This window comes from Cetorhinus maximus, chromosome 20 (genome assembly GCF_964194155.1).
Source record: "Cetorhinus maximus chromosome 20, sCetMax3.hap1.1, whole genome shotgun sequence".
NCBI classification, from domain to species: domain Eukaryota; kingdom Metazoa; phylum Chordata; class Chondrichthyes; order Lamniformes; family Cetorhinidae; genus Cetorhinus; species Cetorhinus maximus.
In genome coordinates, this window is record NC_135898.1 from 88,499,308 (window position 1) to 88,511,959 (window position 12,652).

General features: G+C 40.6%; 1 protein-coding gene across 2 annotated transcripts in view; it reads right to left on the reverse strand.

Moving 5' to 3' along the window:
- Positions 1-7,998: 7,998 nt before the first annotated feature.
- LOC144694569 (metal transporter CNNM2-like) overlaps positions 7,999-12,652 on the reverse strand; it is a 203,685-nt gene continuing 199,031 nt past the window's right edge. For both annotated transcript variants that reach the window (XM_078565144.1, XM_078565143.1), the window contains one exon: positions 7,999-9,532. In XM_078565144.1, the coding sequence (XP_078421270.1) occupies positions 9,326-9,532 (207 nt within the window). In that variant the 3' untranslated portion in view covers positions 7,999-9,325. The remainder of the gene's footprint in view (positions 9,533-12,652) is intronic.

Below are 12,652 nucleotides of genomic sequence, written 5' to 3' on the forward strand. Positions count from 1 at the left end.
CACCTCTTTACCCTCTTTTACTACCCTCTTTCCTTAAATCTATTTCTTTGACCAAGCTTTTGGCCTTAATGGCCTGTAACTTCTGAACTCTGGGTCAGTGTACCTGGGGGTATCCCAAAGATGTGCTGGGGAACCTCTACCCATAAGCTCCCAGGTAAGGATTGCACGGCAATTGCCCTGCACTGGGAACCATCCGATGATGTGATTTAAATCGTAAACTTCGGATGGTTCAGACTGTCTTACAGCAATAGTTACCCAGAAAAAGTTAGAAGAATTAAAACTATTTGTAGCTTCTGGGTAACTATAGCACTGACCCACAGGGACCTTCCAGGGGACTCCGTAAACACCTCCGCCCGCCCCTGGGTCCCCCCTAACCTGGCCCCACCCCCGGGATACCCCCACCCTCCAATACACCCACCGGCCCTTTCTCCTCCCCACCACCCACCCATCCCAGCACACCCCCACTTCCCAATTACCACCCCCTGGCAGGTCTGCTCCACCCAGCCCCCCAAATCCACCCCCGCCCCCAAGCCCGACCCTCCCCCACCCCAGGCCTGACCCTGGCTTGTCAAAGTGGCTAGACCTTTAAACTCACCTGGCTTACGGCAGCTACTGTCATAAAAAGGGGCTGTGGCTTACTTACCTTTGACTGAGCTGTCCTCAATTGTAGGCCTTGGGAACCCGCTGCACTGTAGTGATCCCACCTGGCCTGAGTCGAAAGCTCAGGCAAGATAGGAGTGGCTTCACTTTAAAACAAGAAACTAGGAGCAGAGTGGCAATCCAACTACAGAGAGGCGGTGGCATAGTAGTATTGTCTTTGGACTAGTATTCCAGAGACCCAGGGTAATGCTCTGGGGACCCGGGTTCGAATCCCACCATGATGGTGAAATTTGAATTCAGTCAAAAACCTGGAATTAAAAGTCTAATGATAACCACGAAACCATTGCCGATTGTTGTAAAAACCCATCATTAATGTCCATTAGGGAAGGAAATCTGCCATCCTTTTACCTGGTCTGGCCTACATTTGGCTCCAGACCCACAGCATTGTGGTTGACTCTTAATAATGCCCTCTCAAAGAGGGCAATTAGGGATGGACAATAAATGCTGGCCTAGCCAGCGATGCCCATGAACGAATTAAAAAAAAAACTCAATATCTTATATGCCAGTGTCATATTTTATTTTGAAATGCTCCTGTGAAGCACTTTGGGACATTTGATTACGTTAAAGGTGCTGTGCGAACAAAAGATGTTATTCAGTGATACATTTGATTAAATATAATTATACAAACAGGTTTCTCAATTATATTTGGTTAACACTCACCACACCACACAGCAACACCTGGTTTTCTTTGCTGCTATACTTTGGTTCTCTGTTGATAGCAATGTGTGTGGGATGTGAGAAGGTAAAATCAGAATCAGTGAAATACAAGAGAACACCTGCTTAAAAACATAATCAGAATGGTTTATCCAGTCAATTATTTTCTTGTCAAATATATCACACATGGTGTCTTACTATTTAATATTACAATGTTCTCAAATTATTGTTATATACACAGAGTTAACTTGGTGATTTAACAATAAAAGGAAATGTAAAGCACTTAGGCAGGGACTATTAAAGAAAATAAGATCCATAAATTAAGTTCACCCGCATTCCAGAAATTGGGAACAGACAGAACAGGTCTAGCAAACAAAAACAAGATGAGATTGGAAAATGGTCTACAGCTTGAACTGAAATTACTACGTGCTCATAAAGCGAGAGCACAAACGCTTAACACAAATGAAACCAGAACCACCTTCTGCAACTCGTTGCTTGGTTCTGAGGTACATTTAAAGGAGGCTGATTTAAGAACTGCCTTGGTTATGAGTCCCACAGTCTTAGATTTAAACAAGTACATCACCTCTCACGATTTATAGGGGGTCCCACGTGCAGGCCTGCTGCTTGCACTTCAGTACAGCAGATGCTCCCTGCTGATGCCAGACATGAGATCCTTATATGAAGTACCGCACACGAGGTATTTTTATTATTTAGCTTTTATTATTGAAAACTCCCAGGGAAGGCCATGGTACACAGCACAGGATGCCACCAAGGTTGAAACGTAGTAGAACCGAGGAGAATATAAATCAAGCAGCCCCAATAAGGGTGTCAGCAAACACTGGAGGCGCAATGATTGGGAACAAATATGAATATGGTGTCCATATTCAAAAAGGATAACAAAACAGATACAGGCAACCATGGGCCCAATAGTCTTATTCTTTGTAAATTAATGGATTCAGTTAGCAGTAGTGAACCTGAAAATAATTTTATTTGCTCTTGAGCAGAAGGTGACATTGACAAACCAGTACTTATCGCATTTCTCCAAGTTATCTGAGAGTAAGATGAGTAACTCATGTGAATTGGAGTCACATGAATGGATAAGAAAAAAGAAAAACTTGCATTTATCTTGCATTTTTTACGACCACCAGACCTCTCAAATTGCTTTACAGCCACAGAAGTACTTTTGAAGTACAGTTACTGTTGTAATGTAGGAAACTCAGCAGCCAATTTGCACACAACAAAATCCCGGAGACAGCAATGTGATAATGACCAGATAATGTTGATTAAGAGATAAATATTTGCCAGAACACCAGGGTTAACTCCCTCAGCTCTACTGCGAAATAGTATCATGGGATATTTTACGTCAACCTGAGGGGCTAGCTTTTGAGTAACTTCCATATGAAAGGTAATGAATTAAACTCAGAGCTGTGGAGATTCAGGGTGAATCCTGAGGATGGATGAGAAACTGGTTGAGCTTTGGTAAATAAAAGCAACATACTGTGGATGCTGGAAATCTGAAATAAAAACAGAAAATACTGGAAATGCTCATTAAAGGAGTTACATCAGAAATGGTGGTGGCGGTGAGTGGGAGGGCTAAAGCAGAATCGATTAATGGGCTGCCTTAGGGCTCAGTGCTGGGAACACCAAAGTTTTGAATTTAAACGTGACCTATATTCTGGTGATCTTATTAAAACATACGATATCCTGAGCGCGCTTAAGGGGGTGGAATGCTGAGAGAACGTTTCCCCTTGCGGGGAGTCCAGAACGAGGTAACACAATTTAAAAATTAGGAGTCTCCCATTTAAGACTGAGATGAGGAGAAAATTTCTCTCTCATAGGGTCGTTAGCCTGTGGGAGTCTCATCCCCAGAGAGCAGTGGAGGCTGGGTCATTGAATATGTTCAAGGCTGGCTTGATCTACATGTTAAAACATGAAACCCTGACGTGTCATTCTTTCAGCTAGTAACTAGAAGTTCGAACCTCATTTTATACATTATCGGTCTATATGGGCATCGTAACACATGTCTGAGGAGGATTAAAAGACTGTGACCAGAACCTCTGCAATTTCCACCCTCACCTTCCTCAGCAACCTAGGAAGCATCCCAGCTCTGAAGAGTCATACAGATCCAAAACGTTAACTCTGTTCCTCTCTCCACAGATGCTGCAAGACCTGATGAGTCCTTCCAGCATTTTCTGTTTTAATTGCAAGTCATTTGGACTTGGGGATTTTGCTACTCTGAGCGTTGTCAATAAATACAGGAATTCAGGAGAAATCTGTTCACCTAGAAAGTGGTTAGAATATGGAATGCATTACCACAAGGAGCTGAAGCATATAGATGCATTTAAGGGAAAGCGCTAAACAGCAGGGAGAAAGGAATAAAAGGTTATACTGACAGGGTTAGATGACAGATGGGAGAATGCTAGACTGGAGCATAAACATAGCATGGACCAGTTGGGCTGAATGTCCCACTTCTGTGCTAAATATTATATATAGCTTTTTAAGTACCTCGTCTTTATCTATTTTTATCCTATTCAATATCTCTACTACCAAAGATAAAAACAAAAAGCTAAAAGCTACTGCGGATGCTGGAAATCCAAAACAAAAACAGAATTACCTGGAAAAACTCAGCAGGTCTGGCAGCATCGGAGGAGAAGAAATCAGTTAACGTTTTGAGTCTTCACGACCCTTCGGTAGAACTGAAATCTCTACCACCATCTTTACTTAACACTGGCAGCATCCTCTTCTTATTGGTGACATATGCAAAGTACACGCTTAGAATCACAACTAGCCTCTGGGCCTTCACAAGATCGTCTTTTTGGTCCCTAATTGACTCCACCCTTGTTGCAGCTCCCAGAATTAGTCAACAGGCTGCCTCCTTATTTTGCCCAAACTCGCTGTATTGGCAACAAAAGGAAGAAAAAGGTCTGCAAGAAACTTTCTGTAAAAAGGATTACTTTGAAGTACAGTGATTATGGTATAAATATTGTTGGTACTTTGTTGCCATTGTTAAGTACAAGATGTTTCCTATACCTAAAATGTCTGCATTAATGATATCTATTTCAGTAAACAGCATCCACCAACAAATACATAGCATAAGTTTTGAAACTCTTAAAGTTTTTTCTAATTTGTTACTAACTAAACACAGCAATTGCCATGTGGGTCAACTAAACAGCTATTTTGCACACAGATGACTAGACAGCTTAAATTTGTTTATTTGGCTGTTTGTTAAGGAGAATGATGGCCATGCCACCAGTAGGACATGTCTGCAATTAGTGCCAAAACAGAGGAGAACTCAAATTAATATACATATTTTTTATTCATTCATGGGATGTGAGCATTGCTGACTAGGCCAACATTTATCGCCCATCCCTTAATTGCCCTCAAGAAAGTGGTGATGAGCTGCCTTCACACAGAATCACAGTGCAGAAGAGGCTCTTCGGCCCATCGAGTCTGCACCGACACGTGAGAAACACCTGACCTACCTACCTAATCCCATTTACCAGCACTTGGCCCATAGCCTTGAATGTTATGACGTGCCAAGTGCTCATCCAGGTACTTTTTAAAGGATGTGAGGCAACCCGCCTCCACCACCCTCCCGGGCAGCGCATTCCAGACCGTCACCACCCTCTGGGTAAAAAAGGTTTTCCTCACATCCCCCCTAAACCTCCTGCCCTTCACCCTGAACTTACGTCCCCATGTGACTGACCCTTCAACTAAGGGGAACAGCTGCTCCCTATCCACCCTGTCCATGCCCCTCATAATCTTGTACACCTCCATCAGGTCGCCCCTCAGTCTTCTCTGCTCCAACAAAAACAACCCAAGTCTATCTAACCTCTCTTCATAACTTTAATGTTTCATTCCAGACAACATCCTGGTGAATCTCCTCTTGAAGCACTTGCAGGATTCCTCGCCTCTGACCTGCTATTGGTATAAGTACACCCACAGTGCTGTTAGGGAGGGAGTACCAGGATTTTGATCTAGCAACAGTGAAGGAACAGCAATATATTGCCAAGTCAGGATGGTGAGTGGCTTGGAGGGGATCTTCCAGGTGGTGGTGTTTCCATCTGTCTGCTGCCCTTTTCCTTCTAGATGGTAGTGGTCATGGATTGGAAGGTGCTGTGTAAGGAGGCTTGGTCAGTTTCTGCAGTGCATCTTGCAGATGGTACACACTGCTTCCACTGTGCGCCGGTAGGAGGGAGTGAATGTTTGTGGATGGGGTGCCAAACAAGCGGGTTGCTTTGTCCTGGATGGTGTAAAGCTTCTTGAGTGTTGTTGGAGCTGCACTCATCCAGGCAAGTGGAGAGTATTCCATCACACTCCTGACTTGAGCTTTGTAGATGGTGGACAGGCTTTGAGGAGTCAAGAGGCGAGTTACTAGCTGCAGGATTCCTCGCCTCTGACCTGCTCTTGTAGCCACAAGTATTTATATGGCTCATCTAGTTCAGTTTCTAGTCGATGGTAACCTCCAGGATGTTGATAGTGGGGATTCAGCGATGGTAATGCCATTGAATGTCAAGAGGTGATGGTTAGATTCTCTCTTGTTGGAGGTGATCATTGCCTGGCACTTGTGTGGTGCGAATGATACTTGCCACTTATCGGCCCAAGCCTGGATATTGTCCAGGTCTTACTGCATTTGGACATGGACTGCTTGAGGAGTCACAGATGATGCTGAACAATGTGAAATCATCAGCGAACATCCCCACTTCTGACATTATGATTGAAGGAAGGTCATTGATAAAGCAGTTGAAAATGGTTGAGCCTAGGACACAACCCTGAGGAACTCCTGCAGTGATGTCCTGGAACTGAGATGATTGACCTCCAAGAACCACAACCATCTTAGAGAGATTAATTTTTATTCCAAAATAAGATCAGCAAATATAATTCAATGTAACCTTATGCTTGGCTTTCTTGCCTTGCATCATTATTTTTTGGCATCCTGGAGATTTTTGAATTAAATATCAGTTTTAATACCCAATTTTGATTGGAAGAACAAATATTGTGAATCAAGTGCTGCAAAGTCAATTGTAAAGACTATTGCTAAATCTGCATCATTTTTTGATGTAATAATTCATAATTTTCACACCAAACTCTAAACTATAATTGATTCTAGATAATAAGTCACTGAAAAGAATAGAATTAAATTAAACAGTTAATTTTGTTTAAAGCTTTGCAGACACATCAACTACAACGGTAAAGTACCACATTGCCTTTGGCTCGTTGTGTCAAGCCAAATCACAAATTTGGAGGGATGAATTGCACAGGGACCTGATGTTGACACCTTGTCCTTCCAAATCACTCAGCCTCAAATCTCCTCCAAGTAACAGACCAGCCCAACTTGGATACCTATTGCCTTTCCTTCACTATCGCTGGGTCAAAATCTTGCGAGTTCCCTCCCTAACAGCACTGTGGTTTTACCTGCACCGACTGCAGCAATTCAAGAAGGCAGCTCAACACCACCTTCTCAAAGGCAATTAGGGATAGGCACAAACACAGGCCTTGCCAGCAATGCCCACATCCCATGAGCAAAAATAAAGCGATGACTTCAATAACTACAGTAAAGCAGATGTTAGTGACGTACTTAAATATTCAAATAAACTATGATTGATTTATTTACCTGAAAAGAATTTGCAGTTTGCCTGCTAGTCTTTTTTTAAAAAAAAAATTAATATCAGCTTATTTAATAAACTTTTATTAGAACTGGCACTTTTGATATACATAATATCTGTCAAACCCTTGGTAAACCTCCCAGAGGTCAACACACCAGCCACTTAAATAACATATACTGTTTCTATGAATCATCAATATTAATATGCATTTATCTAGCATATAATACAATTATAATTAAATATTGCTCATGTGCATTGTACTAGCGTATAATACAATAATTAAATATTACTCAAGTGCATTGTACTAGCATATAATACATTAAAATAAAATATTGCTCATGTGCATTGATACTAGCATATAACACAGTTATAATTAAATATTGCTTAAGTTAGGGAGTAGTCCATCTCTGAGGGCCTGGAGTTTGAATCCAGTACAGAATGATGAGATGTATCTCCCTTCCTGCAGTACCTAGAACGGTCCCGAGTGAAACAAGTTAGGCAATTCATGCCCCTCATGAGCAGCAGTGGACACCACAAGGGCCAATAATTTATATTAGTACTCTCAGAGATGCATACAGAGGGCCAAAGTGGGAAATAGATGCCATGCTGGTACAACATGGAGGATACTATTCTAAAGTTGGAGATAAGGCGTGGCATCTAATCTGCGCTTAATTGACATGGGGTGAAAAAGGGGAAAAGTGTGTTGTTCTAAACCAATATTCCTTGCATCAGCTGTAAACAGATAAAATATCTGTTTCATACAACATGCAGAAAGGTTTCTTTCAGACATATGGAATTTCCCATTATACAATATTAATGAAAGCCATTGGTACTCAGTCAAATTCGTGATACTTGGTGCAATATTATTGGTCTGGTTAACTCCCTTTCTACAGCAGTACTGTAACCCCACAGTAAGCAAACAAAAAAGATTTACGGTAAATATATGTGGTGAATCTTTGAAGAGGTCTACTGTTGCTTACTGGATTAATGGAGAAAGTGTCAATGTTCCCATTTAATTTCTACTCTAGATGCAAAACTGTTAATTTTCAAGCAAGTCCTGATAATAAATCAGTGTCCATTTAATTATGAATAATTTCTTTATTAAAGTTATTCACTTTTGAAGTATAAAATGAAAAGTTCCATTAACCAACTCCAGGCCACAAGTTAGTCTTTTAACATTTCCATAATTATCCCCATTAATGATTTTACCAGTTCATGACTGTTTAAAGGAAACAAAGCTAGGAAGAGTGAAGAGGCACTCAATACCAAGAATATAACCGAAATTCATACCAAACTGAGAAATAATACAATGGAAAAAAATGGAATGAAATGCCATTTAGAATAAAACCATTTTAACCAAAATGGAATGATAGAATAATAAACAAAACACTCAATTAAATCACAAAATATACAAATAAATCATATACAAAATAAATAGTCTGTAAATCTACAAAGTCTTTACCATTGTTAATTATAAATGTCATTTAACTGACAATCTTATGAAACTTACACTTCATCCATAGATTTTTTTTGTGCTTAATATATACACAGTTATGAATACTGTAGTCAGAATACTTCACCTCAGTCAGTTTTGTACAATATAATACAAACTGCAATTTACTTGCAAAGTTGGTTGATTAAACAATACGTAGTGATAGTCAGTTCTGCCATAAGAACACTTTTACAATTATAGCTGTGTTTCTCACTCATGAAAAACCCTTTTTTACATTCTACCATTTGTGTATTTGGCATATTTAACTACTATGTAAATGTAACTATTTCTTCCAAAGGAGTTCTATAGTCCCTATATAGGAGTGTTATTCACAGTTTGCATACAAGTGTTGAATCAATTACGTCAATGATGTGTTGTGCAAATGTTGAATTGAGTTTCCATATTCAAGTTACAATTTAAATGCCCAGCAACCCCAATTCTTTTGGGATAAAATATGCAACTACGTCCCATTAAATGCAATAGGAGTTTAAAATGTCAAACATGTACTAAATTAAGCTGGAGTAATGGATGCATTTTCAAAATTTAGAAAATTCACCTTCAATGACCATCTTAAATCACATACCATAATTTTAAAAAAGTTTTACAATCTCACAGTTAATCTCAGTAGATCTTCATTAAAAAAATACACATTTCTCTTCTCAGCCATAAAGTAGCTTTATACTTTTTTCCCCAACATGTTACCATTCTCCTTTGTACAGAGGAATCTGTCTGAATCTTGGCAGTTGTTTAGTATCCAGCTCACCCACCTCTGATATTCTTCCTTCACCTTCATTTGCCGAGGCACATCTCTTTGGTCTCATGACAGTGGACATATGTGCTTGCATGTGTGCATGCATAAAGAATACAGGATTAGTTCTCTGAAAATGAGCAAGGGTGTAATCCTGCAGGTATTCTATATTGTGCCTTCATTGTGCATGCTATGATTTGACTTATGAGATACACAGTTCTGTTCATTTAGGAGGTTTGCTGTTTCATCAGGTAAATGATCATGCAGCTCATTTAAAGTCAATTCAATCTTAGTATTTTCACTGTCTGATGACTGTGGTGTTTTATCCATTATTGATGCCATCAGGGCGTTCTGATAATGTTGTCTTGTAATCTATAAAGTGAGAAAATGCCAAATAAGTCTGAATAAATTTCTAAATACATGCAATCCATTTACATTTTTAAAGACACACAGCTTCTCTTCAAATAAAATAATAAGATCAAATTATTGCTACTTCAGATATTTCAGCAGTTAACAGGGAAAAATATTCCTGTTCACCAGGGCTCAGTTTAAATCAAAATGCCCAAGAGGTGAAAAGACATGTGTAATCACTGCACTACCTTTTCCCTTCATTTAAAATAAAAAATAAATAAATAATACATCTAATGAAAATTAGATATGTGGGAGCGTTACAATATTTTTTTTTAAAGTCCAACCAATTTCAACATTTCTAAAGTTCTCAAGTGAATTCTTTGAGAAAGCTATACATACATAAACAGGCAATAACAATTTCACTTAAAAATAGAGTGAACTGGGGAAAAATCAAATGCGCAATTAAGTAACACAGTAGACCATTATAATGCAGCTAAAGAGCTGAGGCACATATCCCTTGCATACAGACTACAATGTTTTTTTCAAACATATAGGAATATTAAAAACAGATAATAGCAAGCTATATTCTGATTGGTTATGCTAAGCTATGGTAAAAGTATTTTTAAAACACATTTCTATCTTGGCAATTAAGAGCTTAACCATAAAACGTATAATTTAGATGCAATATCTGTGATCTGGATTTAAAAGTTGCTTTGGGACATTTAAACTTACCGGAATATGGTAGTTACTGCTGTGAAAAGCTCCCCCCACCCCGAGGCACCAGCATCACAAGGAAGGGCTCCAACAACAGGTTCGCTCCACACTTCTGAGAGGCCCAGCTCAGAAGTCCAGGCAAGAAACATGCAGCTCCGATGCAAGTAAATAGGAGCATAGTAGCAATCTGACTCCTCGGAAAATTCAGCCCCTGTATTTTTTGCTCTTTCACCCTTTCAGACTCTAATCCCTCATCTCAGTCATTATATACTTCCCACTTTTTGATTTGCATCTGCTCTGATTCCTGTAAAGTGACACAATTTATCTAGCTAATTTGTTCACAATTTCAATTTCATCCAATTAAATACTGAAGGCACAAAGACACTCAGAACACTTTTAGTAAATTGCAAATGGCGTCTACAGCTTCATGTGTCCAACTGGTCGATATGACGGTGTCTAGAGTGCAGGTAAAGTTAACATGCTTCCCGCTTTTTACGTGCTAGCTTGCTTCTCATTTTCAGTCTACACTGGTGGAATATACTTTTAAACACCATTTACAATACTGCACTGTCAACATATGGGGAGCGAGAGAGGACCCTGCTGACTGGTTCGAGGCTAACAATGCTGTAATGGAACCTGTTATTGAAGTCAAGCACTCTCATTAATTACAAGAGAAATCTGGCTGAGAAGACTCAGAGTGAACCAAGAGCTGCTCCAAGTCCAGCAGGCTGCTAGGCACTGTGTCAATGACTATTGGTTACAACTTTGCCAGAATATCCAGATGTCCTCTGACACAGGGAATCCTAGGGGCATGTATGATGGGATCAAAAGGCAACAAGTCCATCAGCAAAGAAAACAACTCCATTGAAAACAAAACAGGGGAGGTCATCACCAGCTGCAATAAACAGTTGGAGAGATGGGTGGAACAGTACCTTGAGATGTACTCTAGGGAGAACACGGTCACCGAGAAAGCTCTGGACACCGTAGAGAGCCTGCCTGTCATGGAACAGTTGGATATTGAACTCACTGTGGAGGAGCTTAGCAAAGCTATTGACTCACTTGCTATTGGCAAAACTCCAGGTACTGATGCTATTCTGATACCTGAAGTCATCAAGCACAGGGAGCATCTGCAAGAACTTCTCCACCTCTGCTGGAAGGGGTGGGCAGCGCCCTCAGGATACACAATGTGAAGACTATGACCCTGTACAAGAACAAGCATTGATCAACAACTATTAAGGCATCTTCCTGCTGAGAAAAGTATTTGCCCATGATGCCCTTGTCAGACTACAGACCTTCGTGGAATAAATCTACCCCAAATCCTAGTGGAGTTTCAGAACTGAAAGATCCACAATTGACATGAGTCAATTCAGTCCAGCTGCTGCAAGAGAAATGTCGTGACCAAAGGAGGCCACTACATGTTGCCTTCACGAGCAGAGATGTCTATTTAAGCTGAAGAAAATTGGCTGCTCTCTGAAGATACAATGTGTCTCCTCTTCCTGTGACAACATGATGGGTAAGGTCAGCTATGACGATACAGCACTGGAATCTCAGCGGGGTCAAACAGGGTTGTGTCTGATGCTGACATTTCTTGGCATATTCTCCTCTTTGCTGCTATCATATGCCTTCAGTTCATCTTCAGAGAGTGTCCAGTTACATACCAGAACCGTCTAGTCTTGTCCATCTGAGATCCAAGACAAAAGAGTGTCAAGCTCTCATTAGAGAGTTGCTCTATGCCGGTGATGCTGCATTAGCATTTCATACCGAGGAACAACTTCAAGCTGCAAATGGGCAGATTCTCAATGCCCATAGAGAGTTTGGTTTGACCATCAGCATCAGGAAGACAAATGTCATGGCCCATGACAGTGAAAACGACATCAATCAACATTGGCAATGTGATGCTAGAGGTTATTGACAGCTTCACATTTCTAGGTTCTACACTCACCAGCATGTCACAATGCTGAAATCTGCATGTGCAATCCAAATGCTGCAGCTGTTGCGGCCAAGCTGAGCAACCTGACCGAGAACAGCAAGTTGAGAGTCTACTAAGCCTGCATCCTCAGTGCAATCCTCTACAGCTACTACTTGGACGACATATGCTGGGTAGAAAAGCCTCAACAGTTTCCATCTTTGCTGTCTCAAACATATCCTCAGCATCTCTTGGCAGGACAGGGTCTCCAACTCGGAGGTCCTGGTGCGTGATAATTCCTTCAGTTTACACTCATTGCTAAAGCCAACAATGTCCTTACTGGGCTCGGCCACATTCATCAGATAGATGACGGTCATTTACTCAAATGACCTTCTATGTGGTGAACTGGCCACTGGGTCACGATACGCTGGATGTTCACACCTCTGCTGCAAGAAACATACAAACAAGGTATGAAGATGGCGACATTGTCACAGACAACAGGGTGACAGTCACAACAGCCA